The sequence below is a fragment of the Cervus elaphus genome, chromosome 29 (assembly GCF_910594005.1).
Source record: "Cervus elaphus chromosome 29, mCerEla1.1, whole genome shotgun sequence".
NCBI lineage: Eukaryota > Metazoa > Chordata > Mammalia > Artiodactyla > Cervidae > Cervus > Cervus elaphus.
In genome coordinates this window covers 42,971,124-42,992,584 of record NC_057843.1, presented here as the reverse complement: position 1 = coordinate 42,992,584, position 21,461 = coordinate 42,971,124, and the positions used below count along the sequence as shown (strand labels likewise).

The 21,461-nt window shown below is 43.8% G+C and overlaps 2 protein-coding genes across 2 annotated transcripts in view; one reads left to right on the top strand and one right to left on the bottom strand.

Annotated features, from left to right (window-relative positions):
* Nucleotides 1-1,529: 1,529 nt before the first annotated feature.
* TMEM252 (transmembrane protein 252) lies at nt 1,530-5,855 on the top strand. Its single transcript, XM_043891058.1, has 2 exons — nt 1,530-1,842; nt 4,681-5,855. Exons 1-2 carry the CDS (start codon nt 1,565-1,567, stop codon nt 4,916-4,918), a joined length of 516 nt encoding a protein of 171 aa, XP_043746993.1. The 5' UTR covers nt 1,530-1,564; the 3' UTR covers nt 4,919-5,855.
* A 4,664-nt stretch (nt 5,856-10,519) lies between these two features.
* PGM5 (phosphoglucomutase 5) overlaps nt 10,520-21,461 on the bottom strand; it is a 188,012-nt gene continuing 177,070 nt past the window's right edge. The window contains exon 11 of the mRNA XM_043891057.1: nt 10,520-11,991. Within this exon, the coding sequence (XP_043746992.1) occupies nt 11,902-11,991 (90 nt within the window). The 3' untranslated portion in view covers nt 10,520-11,901. The remainder of the gene's footprint in view (nt 11,992-21,461) is intronic.

The window sequence follows — 21,461 nt, the reverse complement described above, 5'->3', positions numbered from 1 at the left end:
ATCACAGCCTGAACCAGATCTGGAATAGGATTACAGTCCATGGTGTCACAAGAGCCGGACATGACATAGTGATTAAACTACCACCACCACCATCCAAACCAAAGACAGACAAGACAGAAGAAACAAATTCTAGATAGAAAACAGAAGACTGGATCTGGGAAGACTTTTTAAGGCAATGCCTCGCAGAGCAATGGTACAGGGGAGAGGAAGGGAACGATTTTTAGTGGCATCTGTGCTGTGCTCAGTCACTTCAGTCGTGTCCGACTCTGTGCGACCCCATGGACTGCAGCCCACCAGGCTCCTCTGTCCACAGGATTCTCCAGGCAAGAACCCTGGAGTGGGTTGCCATTTCCTTCTCCAGGGGATCTTCCCGACCCAGGGATCGAACCCAGATCTCCTGCATCGGCAGGCAAATTCTTTACCACTTGTGCCACCTGGGAAGTCCCTTAGGAGCATCTACCAAAACAAATTTCATTTAATATGTATTTTATGAGAGAAAAAAAATGCAGGACTTTTCAGAGCCTTTACTATGTTAGTGCACTCTGTGAAACCCTAAAATACATAGTTGCGGGCGGGGGGGGGGGGGCGGTGGGGGTGGGTAAGGATTGAACAGGCAGCACTTCTTATAAGTAGCTGTTTTGCATGGAGGTGGAAACATGCTACAAATGTTTAGGGGATGCTCTTTTATCAAATATCAGTGGCCTTTTTGAGAGGAGGAAGGGAGAAATCTGGTTTAAATATTTCCAGTGAGCAAAGTATGGTGGCTGGTAGCTGAGCAGTAAGCAAAATAATTTTATCTAACACCTATATATTAAATAAAAATGACTAGGGGTTTAACATTTGGGCCCCCAAAAGGGGAAAGACACAGAATCAAAGCAGAAGTCACCAGATCACTACAACTTACAACCACCCTCAGAAATTCCCTCGCATTCCTGAAGCCTCTGTCTATTACAGTCCTTGCCAGCACTCTCTTCCCTCTCCTGCTCACACTCCTCTTTGAATCAGGGAGTTCACCCCTGGGCTCTTTTTTTGGAATCTTTCCAACATCATATTGTGAGGTCAATAAAGAGAGATTCACTGAGAGAAGCAAGACAAATATGATAAAATCCTTTAAAAATATCTTTTTAGGATAGAAAAAGGAAGAAGCAATTAGGAAAGGACTACCTGCCAAACCACAAAGAAAGTAGCTCAGCAAGGAATGCTAATTTCTCTAGCACTCGTTTGGAACCACCTGCCCTGGAGATCAAGAGACCTTTTTAATCAAAGGGTGAGAGACCTTCTTTCAAATAACTGGGGTCAGCCTAGGGTCCCATCCAGCTCAGAAGAACAAGAGAGCTGTGCCTGCAGGACACAATGCTGTGTTTTTAGGTTAATCGTCCAAGGATATTAGAGTTACTTTCAATGGTTAATGAATAGCTTCTAAGAGCCTGCTTCATCTAATTGTCCAAAGGCCAGTTGGTCCCAGAGCATATAAAGCTGTGAGCTGGCTAATGAGAGCATTCTCTCTGAGCAGGGGAAGGAGGGGAGCGGCAGGGTCAGGGACCTGGGTTCCGAAGGAGCAGGGATGCAGAACAGAACCTGTCTAGTTCTCTGTGTCTTTGTCCTCCTGACGGGCTTCCTGATGATCTGCCTGGGGGCCTTTTTCATTTCCTCAGCCTCCCTGTTCAACTGCCAGGGGAACTTGACCCTGGCCTATTTGCTTCTGCCTCTGGGGTTTGTGATCCTTCTGAGTGGAATTTTCTGGAGCACCTACCACCAAGCCAGTGAAAGCAAAGGGGTTTTCAAGCGTGTGCTCAGACAGTGCCGTGCTCAGGGGGCCCTGCCCCTGGCCACAGTGGACAGGTATGTGCCCAGAAGCCGGAGGACTGGGGAAGGCTGTGGTGTGGCTGAGTTCTAGAAGGTCAATGACTTCTAATCTGCTGGGGAGCAACTTACAAATCCCATGGGGTTAGCCAGGATGTGGAGAAATTGGAAAGCTTGTGCACTGCTGGTGGGAATGTAAAATAGTGTAGCTGCTTGGAAAATGATAGGAAGGATCCTCAAAACGTTAAATGTAGAATCACCATTTCATCTAGCAATTCCACTTCTGGGTATACAGACAAAAGAAGTGAAAACAGGGCTTTGAACAGATACTTGTATCAGTATTCACAGCAGTATTCTTCATGATAGTGAAAAGGTGGAGACAACCCATATATCCATCTAGTGGATGAATGGATAAACAAAATATGGTACATACAAAAGATGGAATATTATTCATCCTTGAAGAGAAAGGAAATATTGATGCAGCTATAACATGAATGAATCTTAAAGACATTATACTAAGTGAAATTGGCCAGAAATAAGCCCAAAAAACAAATACTATATGATTCCACTTATATGAGGTACCTAGAGCAGCCAAATTTCATAGACAAAACGTAGAACAGTGATTACCCGGTGCTGAGGGAAGGAGGGAATGAAGAGTTACTGTTTAATGAGTACAGAGTTTGAGTTCAGGATGGTAGAAAAGTTCTGAAGATGAATAATGGTGATAGTTACAAAACAATGTGAATGTATTTAATGCCATTAAACTGTACACTTAAAGTAGCTAAAGTGGTAAAGTTTATGTTATATATACTTTATGACAATAAAAAAATTTCAATTAACCTTACAATTAGTATCAGACAACCAAAAACCTCCTAATTTTTGGCTAAACACAGAATCATTTAGGGATAAAACCCCAGGCATCATTCTTAAGATACAGACAGGCTGCATGCATGGATACTAAGTCATTTCAGTTGTGTCTGACTCTTTGCCACCTCATGGACTCTAGTCTACCAGGGTCCTCTGTCCATGGAATTCTCTAGGCAAGAATACTGGAGTGGATTGCCATATCCTCCTCCAGGGGATCTTCCTGACCCAGGGTTTGAATCCAGGTCTCTCTCATTGAAGGCAGATTGTTTACCATCTGAGCCATCAGGGAAGCGAGACTCCATAAATTCTTTGTCCTCCTCATCTAAAATATTTTAGCTACTCCATGTATCTTGAATATGAGTGATTAGCCATGACAATTGATTTTTGACATGATGCTATATGATACATGATATATTTTACTAATAAGATACTAACTACAATGACCAAAATCTATTTCCAGTGTTATTATACTAACTGCAAAGTCTTTGGATTTGCTAAAAAAAATTAAAGGTGAAGTGACTGCAGAAGATGCTTCTAGAGTGATGTTTTCTTTTTTTTTTCCCCTTTGGTATAAATGTTATATGATTGCCTCCAGAATGTGAATCTTGATAAGAGTAACCAACTGCCTTAAAGATGTAGCTTAAATTTTTAAGCACATGCATACTGTTGTACGGAAACACTTTAAACGATGGTGTCACAACCCCCTAATTTACAGCCTCCTTCCGGTGCATCTCATAGATGCCCAGCCCACTTAGCATGGCTAGGGGGTCAGTAAATGGTAAGTCATACTTCTCAGAAGTATCTTCATTTGAAATGGGTGCCCAGATTGAGACTTCAAAGCAAAGGGGTCTGCAAAGGGGCAACTCAGGACACTGGAACTGTGAAGTGGGGTGGGGAAGGTGGGGGTTGGGAGAAGTGGACGGGATGTGGGGCAGGCGGCAGTCATCCCGGAGCCTCTCAAATCACTCCGGGGAACAGTTCACCTTGGTGTCTGCAATGCTTTTACACACGTGCCCCATGACCTGGCCTTGGCTATTCTGAGTGAAGGCTGAGATTTATGCTGTACAGTAGACGGCTCCTTCAGTTCCTTGGCTTTGGGCCTGCTAACGTTTGGAATGGAGCTGTGGCTGTAAGTGGCAGTCCTTGTTCTGTTGTGGTTACGCACCACAAACACTCCCTGCAGGCACGGGAAGGATTCACTCTATAATTACACAGCTCGGTCAAGCTCACCCTCCCTCTTCTTCACTTCTGTGCCACCCCCTATCCCATTCATGATGGAGAAGCCAGAGGATTTAGCAATTAGCAATGTTGGGCAAGATTACTGATGAGTATATCACCTCTTGCATGAAGGGCTCTCTCAGCCATCGGCCTGTGGGCATGGAAAGCGCTGCTACTGAAATCTATGTAAAGCTGTCAGTTGCAATAGTTTGAGAAATCAGTATTTTGTGTGTGTGCATGGAAATGGGGCAGGGGAGAAAATACTTGAAATTTGAGTAACAGGGAAGAGAAGCATCTGATATTGCTCAGGCATCTTCATGGAGCTGGTTTTCATTCATTATTTTGTTGGCTGTAAGGCTCTGAGTCCATGAGTACACCTGACTAGATGATGTGTGTGAATGGGGACAAGGATGTGAATGAACTACATAACTGGTTAGAGAGGCATTCCACAGTCAAGGCCTGTCCCATACCCCTGCTAAGGATCTCCCACTGAAATTTCCTGGTTCCAATGAGTAAGAGAGAGGGGATAATGTGGAATAACCCACTGGGGAAAGTATGACTATAGAGGCACACATCCCATAGCTGATAAAGAGGGTTTTGCTGGAAGAGCAGCATATTTAAAAAAAAGAAAACAAAAACCTGGGATGCCAGGGAGGAAGAACATCTGTTTCAGAATCAATGTTTCCTAACAGTTTAGCTTTACACAGTGTGATTTGGGAGAGGCAGACATATGCCTCCTTGGCACGACCTACTTAAATAACACACAAATGTTTGCGGCATTTTGTCCCCCAGACCAGGTTTTTACCCTCCAGCTTACGAAGAGAGTCTTGCTGCTGACAAGCAAGCCTGTCACAGAGAGCAAGAGACCTCGGGTGCTCCTCCACCTCCATACGCAGAGATGGGCCTCGGATTTCAGGATGAAGATGGGGCCCACCCAGAGGCCCCACCGCCCTACGACGAGTCTGTGGCAGAACGGGTGGCGGCAGCAAGGCCGAGGCAGGACGCTCAGAGGCGAAGCCAAGAGTGCTGAAGCAGGGGATGTGCGCCAGCCCTCACGACGCACCCTCATGGGCGGCAGCTACTGATAATAAACACAGGCAGGGACTGTGGGAGGAGAAGCCACAGCAGTGACCCCACACATGCGCTCGCGGCAGGGACTGTGGGGGGGCAAGGCGATTCCACGTCTGTGCTTGGCCTGCGAGGGCAGGGTGGGGCACCGGGCAAACATCTCAAAGGGTGCACAGTCATCCCAGCCCAGGGAAGCTTTTGCACTGCAAAGGTTTTGTTGTGAGAGCTCTGCTCGAGAGAGCCTTTCTGCCCCTTCCCCAACACTTCTCCCATCTCCTGACCCGCAGCAGGGAGGAAGAGGCGCTGTTTGGACACCATGCGCCTTCATGGACTGCGTTACAAATACTCACAAAGGGAAAAGGCAAGCTGGCCACCAACAGTCATCATCGTTAAAATTGTGGGTTCTGCTGCCTGGTTGCAGAGTTATCCTCATTTACCTACTGCCGGTGGCACAGTGATTCACACATTGTAAGAGATTTGCCCCTGGAGCCCATGAATGTTACTTCGTATGACTTTAAGTACGTATATTTTATTTCTAGGTGAAAGGAAAGTGACTTCAATACTTACTTTCAAAATGGTTCAAGCACAAAATCTTAAATGTGTATTTTAAGAACGGGATGGTTTTACAAGCATATATGAGAAGATTTCTTAAGAGACTCAAGTTGAATAAAGAGAATATTCAAACATTCATAATACACAGGATTCAGGGGAAAAAAAAGAATTTGTGCTAGCCATAGATTGTGTTAATACAGAAGACACAAATCTTGAAAAGCTTTAAAATACCCATACATTTCAGTGAATCCCCCTGTAAATCTCTAGAATTTGAAAGAAAGGAGACTATAGTGTAGTACCTTAATCATTAACAGACAATTCTTTGTGTCTCAAAACACAGATCCAGACACTTTTAGATTTAATACACTTATTTTGAAGCCCAATGCTTCCTCTTCAGCTTTATGTCTTATGATCTTATTATAAGTTTTAATACAAGAGGACAAGTCAGGTGGCAGAGTGGTGGGAGGATATGCAGCCTGATGCTTTAAAGCTTGAGAAAGAAACTTCATCTCTCTGGCCTCAGTTTCCTGCGCTGTCAAGTGAGGACTTGATGCTGGGATTAATATATGACAATTATGTAATACTTCTTTTATAAGGCATGCTCTTTACTATGACTGTTTATGCTTTTTATTTACCCCTCATTATAGTCTTCAGAGATAAATGCTGTGGTTATTCTCATTGCAAAGATGCATAAATTGAGACTTTGAGACATTAAACAACATAGTTGTTTAACTATGTTTAACTAAGTTAACTATGTTTAACTTTCCAACAACATAGTTATTTCCAGGAGGGTGAAGAAAGGTCCATAGAAGAGCACGGGAAGACTTTACTTCACACTTTTGTGCTAGGTTGTGCTAATCCTGTCTTATTTCCCTCCTTCCAAGGAAAAGTTAAGACTTATCTCCCCCTTCAGGAAGTAGGCCCTAACAGGAAGGGGAGCCCCAGGGTAGCAGCATTATCTTAAAGCCCTTAGAGAGGCAGCAGAAGTTGCTTTAGTGTTAACTGGCTGGCTTCTCTTTTAAAATGTAAATAAACCCTCCTCCGTTTTCTGCCTAGGAGCTTGGCCCTCCCCAAGTTGTAATTTCCTTTCCCCTGATTCTTATACCATGATGAAAGATAGCTCCTTCTGACAGCAGACAGCCTTAGTGAAGGGGCACAGGAGGGCTCTGGACCCTGGAGGGAGAGATGCCGAGCTTTCGAGGAGGATAGGGCTGCAGAGATGAGATGGGGACCCTGCGGCCTCCTCCTCCTGTTTCGCTGAACGCTCAGATGAAGCATGTCCTGACACACAGGAAGCCATAACAGGAAATCCTGGTTCCTTTAACAAAGCAGGACTGTGGGCATCTGTGATTTGAATCCTTGACATCAAGAGCATAACTGGACAAGAAGGTCACTCATGGCTGTCCAACAGGAAGGTGGTCGTTTATTAGCAAGGCAATTTATAATTTCTCTCTTGTCATCTCTTTCTATTCCTCTACTGAGACGGTTATCCTGGAATTCTCCTTGGGGTCTGAGCATATTCACTGACTAGAACAAGCTCTATCACTGGGCTTTTGTCCAGAATTTGAATTTGTAGTAGATGTTTTTCCCAAATACTACTGAGGCAAATGTAATTTTCATTTATATGAGAAAATTGTCTTAATCTCTTTGCTGCAATAAATTTTGTACTTAAATGTTTCCCCTTTTTGCTGTTTTGTATCAGAAAAAAAATCAATAGAGGAGCATAAGTCAAAGTTTTATTCTCCATGTGGAACTAACACAACCTCTAGATGAGTTAATCTTTTCGCAAGGCCTAACAACCTAATGTTACTGAACATCAACTATTGATTCAGAAAATAAGCCCAGTGCTTTTTGAGACGAAATATGACTAATAGGTGTTAACTGCCTTTAAAAAAAACAAAAACAAATACACTCTGAAGCAAGCATCAAGAACACGATTATTACCCACAACAAATCCTGCCTTTCAGAAGCTATTAAAACCCACTGGGCAAGTCAAACAAAAGTGTCCCGTTGTGATTAAGAAGAATTCATTGCCCAACCCCTCACCTCCCCCAGAGGATTCACTCAGGAGAAGTAGACAACGTATCCCCTTTTCCTCCCAAAGTTTATGATAAAATTAATACCATGAACTGAGAAGCACGATTTTGTGAATGGCAGGGAGGGTGCTGAGACTGAGAAAACGCAGTCTTTGATGGTCCCCTCCTCTCCAATGTGCAGTGGGCTCACATGTCAGTGGAGAGAGGAAATGCTCAGAGGTGTCCTCGCCATGATCAGGTCTCTCTAAGCAACAAGTGAAAGTACCCACCTCCGCCCCCCAAAGATGAGCATGACACCGTCAGTTAGAACAGTGTGCTGCATCTTTCACACACCGAGGTGTCAAGCACACCTCTTTGACCCCTCAACTCAAAAACTCACAAGCACTTTTACCAACAATCCTATCCATCCTTTAAGATTTTACTCAAACACGCTGTCTTTGGCAAGGTATCTCCCCCAGCTCATCTATTTTGCAAGACACCTACTAGGTGCTAAAAGACATGGAAAGATGATAAAAGACATGGGTTTATACCGTGGCCCTTCAACATATTCTATAATGCTCCATGACAACTTAGGCTGATTCACATACCAAGTGGGCCTGCCGTCAGCCGCAGGAGCCATCTGCTGTTGAAGTCTCCAGCCCGTGCGAGCGGAGCAGGCATTCCGCTAAGCTCTGCTGCCTTGGATAATCTCTTGCTGTGTGTAACTGTTGAAAGGCCAAAGACTGAAACACTAGCAGTAAGTTCACTTCCAAAGATGCATGGTTTCTGTAACCCTTCACCACTTAGGAATGGAACTCTCTTCAAGGCAGGTATCTGGAATATCAGCGCCCATGTGTTTCACAAGTACCTGGTGCGTGATCAACCAATGAAATGGAGGCACCTGTTGAATCGCTACTGGTTTTCAGAGGTGCTTTTCTAATTCCCCAAGCCCTAAGGCAAGTGATGGACTGTGTTATCAGGGTAAACCCCAGGACTTACATTGAGCCACACTGGCCAATCAGAAGTTACCACGCCATTAACCCCGTCATTGCCTGTGTTGCCTGGAGAGAGCACTGGCTCAGCGCAGCCGGCTGTCAGCACATTCTGCTGCCTTGGGACGGGTCATCGATCTAAGGCTTCCTGTGCGGAAAGCCTTCAGGCCAGACGCAAGCCCTTCAGCCTGCAATGTTATTCAGCACTATTCATCCAGTGAATATGGCAGATGTGGGCTGCATCTCAGATCAGTAAAATTGATAAAGGATCTTATTTTAATCATGACTGTCTATCCATTTCCAAGGTCAGTAAATAAACTCAAGAATCACAGATGAGGCAAAACAACTTTTTTGATCTAGGGGGCTGGCTGACACTAAGCAGGGTATTTCACGTCCTTGTTCCCCTCCCAGTAAATACCTCCCTGGCACATATACACACACATCTCCAAACACCCCCTGGGTGGGTAGTGTCACTGCCCTATTTGAGAATCACTGCATTATATACACTGTTGCTTGCCACTGTCCTGGGGCCATATGGTGCAGTGAGTGAATCTCTTAATACTAGCTGATCACACGGGTGGTCCAGACAGTTGCCACACTCTACTCATTGTCCTTCCTAGGATCATCTCCTGTGGTCCCCACAACATTCTTGGACCTCTAGTCATTTACTCTTAAGTGAGACAGGCAGTTGCAGCTCCGTCTTTAAGAACATGAAGAACATCATGTGCAGAAGGGTGACTTCCAGCCTTTCACCTCTCCTGAGGCTAACGCAAGAGGACATCCACGTACAGCTCAGCAAGAGAAGCTTGGATTCTATGTAGAGCAGAAATCATACTTTGGCAATGTGAATTTGAGCAGGATCCAGAGGCAGGCTGCGTCCTGAGCCACTACAGGACGTTCCCTTTGGCAACCCTGCTGAGAAAAAGCTCATAAAAATAGGTGGCTGTGGAGCTGCTGCTTTCCGAAGCTAGACCCAAGCATTTGCTCTGTCTGATATACATAACGTTGTGTCTGCTTCAACCCCACTCATCCAAGCCAACCTCTCACTAGACCCAAAGCAAGCCCCCTCTCCAGTCATCCTACCTCTCAATTTCCAGCCTTGTTCCTGCTGCATTTACCCCTGGTGAAATTCTGAAAGCGATTACCAGGCTCAGGAAACTCCACTCTTTGGGAAAACACCTTAGTTGCCTAGAACCTTCCGTCTCTGAGTCAATCTTCCTGTGTACTCTCAAGCAGGTTGCTTGTGCTGCTGCTGTAAAGTTCATGTCTACCTGATTCTTTATGCATGCTTTCCACAGCCTCCTGTTTCCAAACTTCCAAGCCTGTTTCCTCCTGTTTCCTGTTTGTAGGAGTAGTTTGGAGTTTGGAGTTTGGAGTAGGAATAGTGTTTTAGGCATTCACGTGCTGTACCAAGAAACCCAAGACTCAGCATAGAGTAGTTGTTCAAGGAGTGCTTGCTGAATGAATGAATGAATGTATATTTGGGCTGCTGGACACACAAGACTCCATACTGAAATAAAGAAACAGAATTTTAAAGTGAGGATTGATTTACCTGGGGACTTCAAAGTTAGAGATGATGAAAAGTTCAAAAACTTGAGGAAAAAATACTGAAGAAAAATATAGGCTTTGTTAAGCCTAAGGGTGTGCCTAGTTGTGCGGACTGTCATGGACCTCCACTTTAAACATGCTGGGAATCAAAGCAACAAGACAAGTTGTATTCCATTGCCGATGAATTTTATAACTAGTTCCTCAGACTCTCAGCTCAAAGCCACTCACCTACTATTTTGAAATGAAGATACGTGTGATGAAAGATTAGATACCATGCTTCTGATGCCCAAAGGCAGTTTTGAGCACTGTGCCTTCTCTGTTCTATTCACTCAATTCCCAAGGTCATAATAAGGAAAACCAGACCTGCAAGTGTTCCGAAAGGCAAACTTATCAGAAGAGTGACCACTACTGGAGTTTCTCAAATGACAAAACAAGCAAAAATCCACAATTCTTGCATAAGGCTGAAACAGAAATTTCTTTTATTAGCTAATAAAGGTCCTAGCAAGTATCTGACAGAAGCATAGACAGAAAATGGAAGCAAATACCTTGCTGGGGATGTTTCCCTGCTTGCCCTAATCTTGACTACAGCAATAACACACGGCTGGACAGTCAAAGCGCATCACCTTATCTCACCAGTGACACGGCAAGTGACTGCCGTTCCCAAGGAAGCAAAACATGCGCAAACAGGTCCCGGGAACCCAGGCTTCTGGCTGAGAGGGCTGATGGAGGCTGCCAAGGCTGCAATATCCTTTTTCCGGGCCAAGAAAGCCAGTTGTGACCCTCTGCTCTCCAGCAGGGGACTCCACCCTCCCCTCCATCTCATTAGGCCATCACCCCGTGCCACCAGTCAGGTTCTCTTCCAGCATCCACTTCATCTCATACTTGTGGAGCATTTCACTGTCTCCTTTTACAGCCAAGTACAATCTGAACCATGTCCAAACAAGTGCAGACCCTCACTGGGAGATAAGACAGCAGAGAGAGAAAGTCAGAGAGATAGCCAATGTGGTGGTATTTTGCCATCTCAATGGGAGTCAGATCGACCCATGTGTCAACCCATGTGATATAATCAAGGAAGGGCCTGAAAATGTTCAGCATTCATTCTCAGAATCCTGCCAGGAAACAGCCTCCCGCCTGCATAATGAATGGCTGAATTTGAAGGAATGCAGCCAGCTTAATAGCTAATACTATTTACAAAATAAGAGAGAAAAACCACCCTTTGATATGTTTTGTTGAAAGTGTGCCATTGTGGTTTGTGGAAAGCTCTAGAAGATGTGAAGAGGGTGGCACAGGGACTTTGGAGATGGGAAGGAAAGTGAGTGGCCATCAAGTGGTTGGTGGGCATGAGGTGGGCTACTAGGAGCTAAACAACTTTTGCCCAAGGGAGACCTAACCTGGGATGAAAAGGAGGAGAGTCTTCTTAGGTCTGCCTGAGGGGACCTGGGGCTTAGGGTCAGCTGTCTTCTGGCATTGTGCTCTCCGCTATTCCAGAACCTTCTCTCACCTGGCACCAATGATGCACAGATGCCCTGACTGCTCCCAGCCCACTGATTCTCTCTCAAAAGGGCAGATTCCCTCTTGTGACAAAACACAGGTATCAAAAGACAGTGTGGCTTTCACAGACAACCGAAGACCCTGTTGCATTGCAGAAACGGACTAAAACCCAAACAAAACAGATTTCTTTTTCCTTTCCCCACCTACACCCACCCTCCCCCCCAATCAGCAAATCATTTTTTCTTTTTTCAAAGTCATAAGAGGCACAAACAGGTAGCAAGAAGGCATGAGTGAAGTGTCCCCCGCTGAGCGCACTCTTTGGCCCTGGTGAGTGATCTTTCCTCCATTCAGGTGATAACGGTGGGGCCCCTCCGGCCGGTTCTCTCATGAATCTGGGATATTTTCAGCGCGATGGCTATAAGAGGGCTCAGCACTGCCTGAAAAAGAAGGAAGAAAGTCTGTGAACAGCTCACGTCAGTCACAGGAGGGCCGCAGGGATGGGTTTCTATTCCAAGCATCTGGATTCAGTTCCAATTTGCGATGCACAGGCAGTCATCACGAACAGGGCACCCTTTGTCTGGTCCTTGGTTTCCTCTCCTGTAAGAGGAGGCTGGGGTGAGCAGGGTGGCGGGGAGGAGAGGGACAAGATGATCTCCAGAGTCTTATCTAGCTCCCCAAACACTGCTGTAAGACAGGAACTTGCACAGCCCAACTCCTGGAACATTGGAGCCTTCTAGGAACAGAACGCTGTCATTCAAGGAAGTTCAGAAAGCCCCCCAGTCTTCCTCTGCGATAGCTCCCTCCTCCACATGTACACCCCACAACACACACCCACCTGCCTCCCCTCCCCCTCTACATGAACTTGAGGAAAAACATGCATTCTCTATCCTAAGTCCATGGACCTGAAGACCTTGATGTTTTCTTGATGTTTCAGAGAAAGGCCAACCCTTCAGCTTGTGCAGCAGAAAATAACGGCTTGTCTCCTCCCATCTTGTAACACGGTGGCTCAGGGGCACCTTGGTGTCCCTTAGGAGGAGGCAGGGAGCTTGGAGGGACTAGGGGATAGATTGTTGGAAAAGCAAAGGACATGAAGGGGAGTATGAATCATGTCTCGCCCTTCAGCTGCTCGTCATTTCATGGGATGCAGGCAGTATTTTCCAAAGTGAGGAGCGCACACCATTCAAGATGGTTTTAGGGGGTGCAGGGGATTATTTTCCATGGTGCACTGGACATGGTGCTTGAACACTGAGAAAGTCACTGTTTTCCATTCTTCTTTAATCTTCCCAATTTTATCAAAGAGAAAATCTAGTGCTGCCAATCTTTAACACATTTATCAAGACAGAACATGCCTCAGGCAAGAGTTAGTGAGATAGAAGGCAATATTGCTTTATGTTTTTATTGAATTCATTTTTATGGCAAATTTTATTTATCAAGGGATTACTCTTCTATTTATCAAGTGAGTTTATCAAAGAATACTATTTTTTCCATGGAGAGCACTGATGTAGTTTGTTTGACATCGCTGTAAGTTTCAAGATTAAGGATTTTCTATGCCACACCTTTCCATGGTGCTACCTATTGGCAAGAGGTGAGGGCAACTCAGTTGTAAATCAATACTGTAAACACTGCAGGTTTCTCTTAACAGATCTCCGCTGAACTCTACAGATGAACCTATGCTCCCCATTTCTTCTGTAAAACATCCTGACTGATGCCACTGTTCTCTAACACAGTCACCTACTTCCGCCTCCAGCAGCTGAGCTATGTGCTTATTAGGAGTCAGTTACATTTGTTCCTAAACATGTTAATGCCTGTTGTACTTGTTATTGAAACTTTGAATTTATTAAATTATATGTAAACCAGTGAAATGTGAGAATAAATAGGAAGAGTTCTATACATGAAAATTAAGTTGAACGCTTTGGGAAGAATTACATAATGGTGATTAGTTATGCCTGTCAAGTTACATTTGAGATGTAACTTTGAGACGCTGTAAAATATCAGGGAGAATTTTTTAAAGTATAGAAAATTCTTTTTTCAGATTGCCTTATAAGTGGCTTTAAGTTCTCACTGACAATAAAGAATTTAAAGGTGAACATTACAGATGACGAATTATGAGTAGGAATCTTTTGAAGAAAGATAATCACAACACCAAACAGTATGCTCCTATTAAAAGAAAAGGTCTTGGACCAAATTCTAGCATAGAATGAGCAGTCACACTAAGAAAGCAGGAACTTTGTCTAATTTAAGGCTAGAAAAGTGCCTGCTACTTAGGAGGCGCTGAATAAATATTGATAGAATAAAAGAATGCTACATCAGTTTGAAAAATTAAAAGTAATCTGTTTTGTGCTAAAAATACAACGGTCAAGATACAAATGCATTTAATTACCTCTTAACTCTCTTTTTGTTGTAATGAACCAAGCACTTGTCCCTTGTCCTGACCATGTCATAGAAGAAGGCTTCCATTGTAATTACGAAAACTGAAAGGAAGGAAACACATTTTTGAAAACTCCCTATGAGAAAGACCTTACACATGAGAATTCCCACTCTGAGCCCCAGGTCAACCTGACCCAGAAACTGTGGAAACATTTGCCCCTCAAGAGACTGTGAGGGTTTGGGAAGAAGAGCATCAGTGATGATCACCTTGGAGTGAACATTACTTGGATCCTTCCACTTATTTTGGAGGAACCTAGGGAATTCTGAGATCCCTAAATATGCCCAAGTGTGATTTTTTTGCCAGCCCTGTGAAATAAGAGCTTCAAGTCATGATTAAGGATCATAAAGTAATGTGTGCTTTTTCTTGCTTGAGTGTGTGTGTGTGACAGAGAAAGAGAGAGAATGTGTGCATTTGTGTGTGTACACAGAATGCATGGTCTAGAATGAATGGTCATACCAAGAGGGTAGGAACTTGGTCTTATTTAGGGCTAGAAAAGTACTGCTATTTAGGAGGCACTGAATAAATGTTGGTGGCAGAAAGGATGCTATATCAGTTTGATGAAAAGAAAATGATGAGGCTGATAGACTTCTGTGGCTATTCAAGAAGGGCACTCTGGGTGAGCAGGAGGGTCAGAATTTTTACCATCACGTTTTTCTTTAGAAATTACATCTCTAATATCTGTGAATTCCAGATACTGCTCTCATATCATCAACCATTCATCATGGAAGAGAGATAGGGCTATATTAATCTTCCTGAGGCAACTGGAAAGGCTCTCAGATTGGGGAGTGAAAAGAGGGATGAAAAGTTAGAAGCCTGTTGATATGAGATTTTTGAGGAGCTGCAGGACACAGCACCTGAGAAGCAGAAAGGAGCACGGGATGGTCTGCTTTGACTCCTTCACATCACAGATGCGGAAATGCAGTTCACAGAGGAGATATGACTGGCCCAGGGTTACGTGTCTGTCTGGGGGCTAAGCTGGGATAAGTAACAGTGGTTCCTCCTCTGCTGCTCTTTCTATGACACGGTTTTAAACGTGAGACCTGTGCATGACAAGGAAAAATAGAGTAGACAAGACGAGCCTAAGGGGAGAGATGGGAGAAATAGTAGCATCATCAGCCCACAGTACCAGACAAGCCCATGTCAGCTGAGGGGTCATGTAGACAGTGTGGAGAACAGGTGGGCAGTGGACAGTGGGGAGAAGAGCATTTCCAATTTTGTGAATGTATTAGAAGTTCCAAGATGACTCTTCGTGAGTAAAGGAAATAAACTAACAGAGACTACAATCTGTTAGAAATAAAGCCTCTTTTTTTTTTTTTTTTCCTGTTTCCAGTGTCTCTTGGAGTGCTTGACATAGTTTTTCTACACGCAAGAGCAGGAAACAGTGAGTGCTCACTCTGCAGCAAACTGTGTCAGCAAGGCATCCACTCAACCATGCTCAAACCATGCTCCTGTGTTCTTCCTCCAGCTTGGATGGTTGAGTGGATTTTGCTGTTATCTTGAGTTAATAAGCCTAAAGAGGGAAATGGAGTCTGTCTCCAGTTAAAATCTGGATACTTTGTTTATAATGGATTTTTTTTCTTGCATTAAAAAAAATTATTGCATTGCAATATTTATCTTGAGTACTGACTTTTTGGCACTCTCTTAAATTTTGCACCATGCTAACCTCACCCTCATCCCAAGCAGAACAGTACCTCTTAACCCCTGAAGATATAACATCCTATTCCATGCAATCTGTGAATGTGAGCTTCCTTGAAAAACAGATGTGATTAAGTGAAAGATTTTGAGATTATGAGAAGATTATCCTGGATTTTTCAGCTGGGCCCTAAATGCAATGGCAGAGTCCTCATAGGAGAGAGTCAGAGGGAGATCACACGCACACATAGAGGAGAAAGTGATGAGACAATGTAAGGATGTGGTCACAAGCCAAAGAATGCCTGCAGCCACCAGAAGACGGAAGATCAAGGAAAGGATCCTCTCCCAGAGCCTCTAAAGGGAGTGTGTGCCTACCAACACCATGAGCTCAGAATTCTTGGCCTCTTGAACTCTGAGGGAATACACGTCTATTGTTTTAAGTAACCCAGTTTGTGGTAGTTTGTTACATAGCAGCCAGAAGAAATGAATACACCCTTCCTTTTCACAATACCTCCCCAGTCTTCCACCTGCCCCTTGTGTCACCTCACTGTACACCTTGAACTCTGATTTCTCAGCCCGAGGTAGCCCACACACTCTTCTCCACTTGCACATGTGATGTTCTTTCATTTTGGACTGATGCTGAAATCTCACCCATCCCTCAAGGCCTTTTTCATGAAATCTGTCTGATATTCCCAGGCAGGATCTCTCCATTCTCGACCACCTGATTTAACTTCTCTGTTGATTTATCTTGATTTATAGAATTTGGAAGGGTTTTCTTTTCTTTCCTCTATCATATTTCAACTAAAGTCTAAGTTACAAAAGGCAAACTTTTTCTTAAATGTGTCTGTTTTCTTCCAAATACTACGTGTCTTGCCTATGAGAGATGCTAAACAAAAATGGTGGGTTTGGAATATTGTTTCAAGTGCTTAATGCAGTGGGTGGTCTACTGAGAAGCTACCTCGGGCTGTGCACCCCCTTCACCAGGAGGAGACGAAACTGCCCACCCAGTCCCCCACCTGCCCCCTCCTCAGGTCAAGCAGAGGCCAGGAGCTGCTCTGCCTACAAAGGGTTAACAGGCACTGGGGTGGTTCCCACCAGCACCAAGTCTAAATGTGGGGCTAGAGCTGGGTGAGACCTTCACAATCCAGAGTTCAAAGAAAAGGAAAGCTATCCAATCCAAGAAATAAGTAAAGGGGAAAAGATCTCTAGTTCTGGAACTGGTGGGAGCCTGAACCCCCTCGGACGCAGCACCACCAAGGAGGGAGGGACATACTGAGAAAACGATGGCCTGTGGGCAGTGGAAAGGGCCATTACAGAAAAGACCCTGCATCCCTGCCCAGAGCAGTGCCCCAGACAGAGGATGGACAACACGCAGAGGTGAAGGCAGCCACAGAGGCCTGCACTCTTCCCCAGGATGGCGTGCACTGCCTCCCTGCTCCATCTCCTCTGAGCTGTTTCATATGATCTGGAAAAGGGCAGGAGCCCCAGATGGCCGCTGCTGTGCTTCTTGCCAATTCAGATGAGAGTTAGAGACCCATACAATACAGGAATGTGACATTTCTTGCATCCTAGGAGTCTTGGAGCAAACTGTACCTGCTGAGATTATAAACTTGGAGGTATCCTCTGGCTTTGTTTCCAATACATCTCAGTGTTGGAGAAAGGGTTTTTTTTTTTTTTTCTTCCCTGACTTTTTAAAAGTTGAAGTATAATTGATTTACAATATTGTGTTAGTTTCAGGTGCATAGCAAAGTGATCCGGTTATACATACATATGCAGATATCTGTTCTTTTTCAGATTCTTTTCTTTTATAGGTTATTACAAAATATTGAGTATAGTTCCCTGTGCTCTACAGTAGGGAGGAAGTTTTTGATTACATTGCCCCTCAAATCCCAAACACTCACATAATGTACCAGAGAGAGCCATGTCCTGGGATCTGTAACTAACAGTCAGGGCCACTTTATAAGGGCCTGGCCCAAAGAGGTAAGTGAGGGTGGAAGTGTATGCCAGCTCCTCTCGGCAGGGCAGGCGTCCTAGCAAGGAGCTGCATCAGAGGACAGGCTGCCTTTGTCTTTTCACAAAGATGCTCTTTCCCAGCCTCACTATCCTGTGCATTCCTCGTGAGGGAGCCTTTTTCTAATTCACAAAAAGGAGCCCTACAGGCTAGATGCTGCCCTGTTTCCAGAGGCCCATATTTTAACTAACAAAGATGACTAGTTATTTTAAATCCATTTGAGAAGCATCTAGAAGAGAAACTGTTACTGAAAGCAAATATCAAATAATTTCTTTTGCTAATAAAAGTTAACTGAAAATGGTAAACACTGCAAACATTTTGCTCTTTTATTATTAATACAATACATACAACCATGCTCCTAAATTTAATCCCCCTTTCATGTAACAAATCTACATGTCTTGATCCAAAATGGACCTAAAATTAACCAAAATACAGAATATGAAAAATGACTATAGATAAATCTGAATTCCAAGCCCAAGCTCCCTCCCTGTGGGTGCCCATCTATCTTGCAAATACAAGAAAACAGGCCTCCATAAAAGCTCTCTTCTGAGGGGGAGAAAACCATCTCAGGAGATGAGCAATGAGAGACTCCCAAAGAAGTTCAATCAAAGCAAAAACTAAACTAGTTTAGTTTTGCTCATGCAGTGATGAGCCTAACAGAAACCACACAGCCCAGGCCTGCTCAGCCTCCTTCTACCCCTCTCCCCCATTTTTATGATTGACTTGGGACTTTAGGAGGTGAACGGCAGCACTTAGGTCACAAATCCAAAATCAAGCAGAAGAGTCATGAAGCCATTTTTCCTACTTATTCAAACTGGAGCTGCCTTTGGGTCCAGGCTCAGAAGTATCATATTAGGCTGGATAAGGAGAGAATACACACACATGTGCTGGCCAGCATTCGGGGGCACAGTTGAAAGGCGCCGAGCAGAATCTTGGGGGCCTTTCATTGTCCTGTTGTGCAAACACAGACTGACCTGCAAGAGTTTACAGCCTCCCTTTCACAGAACTGCTCCCCTGGTCACTCTCTCCCCTTCCCTCTTTCCTCTCTTCTTTCTATCCCCCTATCTGCCACCAAAAACATGGCAAAAGATGGTAAATGACTGACTGGTTCAGATTGCCACACTTTCTGCCTACCTCCTCCAATGTCCCTAGCATGTCTTCATGTTTCTCTTTACTGGGAAACTCCACAATAGACATCAAAGGTTTTCCTGATGAGAATACGCTTGCCAGTTTAAAGGGAAACTAGATTGCCCACCTCCCCACTTGCAAAAACTGTTAGCAAAATGTAACTCCAAGATTGAAAGCAGAGGTTTAAAACATGCACACACACAACACTCTCCAGTTCATGTTCTCTTTGTAGTCGTTCACCTCCTCTTTTGAAGCCAGGATCTAGATTATCAGTAGCCATAGTCATTTTAAAACAACTAGATTCCTAGGGTTAGAACAATAATGTGATTCAGTTTGGGTTTCTGTATATAGATCCCAGAATGCCTTGCTCCTTAGAGACAGATTAAAAGCGTCAAGAGCAGTCTCCCAAAGACTGGTCAGCAGATGGCTACCTGAGGATGAGATAGGAATCACCTGGGGATGCTCCTCTGGGCTCCCATCATAGAGATGCTGTTTCAGTGAATGCAGGGACCAGACAGGGAATGTGTAGCTCTAACAAGCTCCCACAATGATTCTGATGCACACGCAGCTATTGAAATCACACTTATTTGTGATTAAACATAATTTTTTTGTTTGTTGTATAAACACTTATGACATTTATTTCAAAAACATTTTCCAAACCAGAAGGTATAGAGAAAGAGAATATGTCTTAGGAACTCTATGCTGCTGAACCATCATTGGCTTTTAGGCCTGGGACCATCTTTATTATATTGATATTATAATCCCAATTAAAAGGATAAAAATGATGTTAACAGTTTCCCACTAAGAGGTGGGGTCTAGTCCCTCTTCTCTCGAAACTTGGCAGGCTTGTTCAGCCAATGGAGTTTGCCAGAAGTGCTATTCTATGACTTGTGAGTCTTGGTCACAGATGCCTGGAGGCTTCACCATTCTGCCCTCAGCAACCTCCCGTGTTAGAAGATGACTATCTCAAGGCCAAAATGGTGAAGAGGTCTCCAGAAGATTCCAGCTCCCAGCCGTCTGAGTCACTCCCAGTTTTTTTAGTTTTCCCACTGGAGATTCTAAGACATTTGGGTGTAGAGGCAAGCCACCCAACTCTGTTATGTCCAAATTCCTAGCCTACGGGGCCCATGAGCATGCTGAAATCATTGTTGTAGGATGCCACCAAGTGTCGGGGTGATTTGTGAAGCAAGAGTAGCCAATCAGAGTGAAAGGTGAACCATCTAAACAGTGTTTTAGGTTGATATATTGCTTGACCATTCAGGAAGTGGGGAAAGGAGTTAAGACTTAAGTACAATGAGAGGACTTATAGTATGTTGGTTGCACGCCTGGATCTATTAGGCTTGGGCTTAAACCCCCCTCCAGCACTCACTAGATAAGATGCTTAATGTCTCTGTGTATCCTTGGTTTTGTTTTTTTTGTTTTTTTTTTTTTCCTGTGCATCAATTTTGAAATTGGGATGCTAAGAATAGTTCCTGCTCCACAGAACTGTTGTAAGCATGAAATGAGATACAGCCTGGCCCTCAGCAGCATCCCTGCCTGCACTTGTGGCTCTGTCACTGAAGGCTGCCAGGAGGCCTCACCCTGCTAAACATGCAGCTTGCACATATGAGCATCACATAATTCCTGCTCTTGTCTAAGCAGTCTTGGAAGCCAGAAGATGTTCTGTTTCTTGGCTGGGTTTAAGTCACAGGCAATAGAATTGGCTATACAAGAAGACAGAGAATTGATTTACTGGTTTGCGAAAGTTGTGGGAAAATGAAATGCCTTGTCTTGCTTTCATCTATAGTTTGTGCCTTGGGTGCTAAAGTTTTGATTCTTCTTTAGCAGTTTTTAATAGCTGACACTGTCTATGTATTGCATGCCAAGCAGTATTCCAAATTCATGCACTGAGTTAATCTTTATAGTAGATGGTTATATCTTTATATAATCTATGATAGATATATCTATTATGTGAGGTAGGTAGTATTGGCCCCATTTTAAAAATGAGAAAACTGAGGCTCAGAGGCATTACATCACTTGCTCAAAGACATGGCAGCTGGTAAATGGCAGGGCTGAGCTCTGAACCCAGTTACTGCCATGATTTTAGCTGCAAAGTTGGGCTATATCTCACTCCCCTACACTGCCCTTCTACTGAGGAAAATGTTTCCATTTTATGAGTATTTAAAATAATGTTTTCATGCCTTGCTGTAAAAGGTTTCTCTGTTCACAGTACACTATTCAAAAATGGTCTTTTTAAGAGCTGTGACATACAGCAATCACAGGGAAGTACGTAAAAGTTACACCTGAATTACAAGTAAAGCTGATGCTTGTACTTCTGGGGCCCTTGAGGATTTGAGTTCTACATGAGCACATCAAATTGTTTCCCTAATTAGCATGACATCCTGTCAACACTTATAGCCTATGTCCATGAGTTTTCTTTAGCAGTACTCTATGAGATTAAAGGACTTCCTTTTGATTCCCAGTTGCAGAATTTTTTATCATGAATATGGATGATTTTAAAAAGCATCCGTCAAATGCTTTTCTGTATCCACTCTGTTATTATTTTCTAAATTAACTGCTCTTGTGATAATACTCCATATTGTTTCATTCCCTAGTATATAGTTAATTTTCATACATGTTCCCTGTGGCATGAAAAGAATTTACATATGGATGTTGTTTGGTGTAGCATCCATATATGTCATTAAATAAGGCATGTTAACTATGCTGTT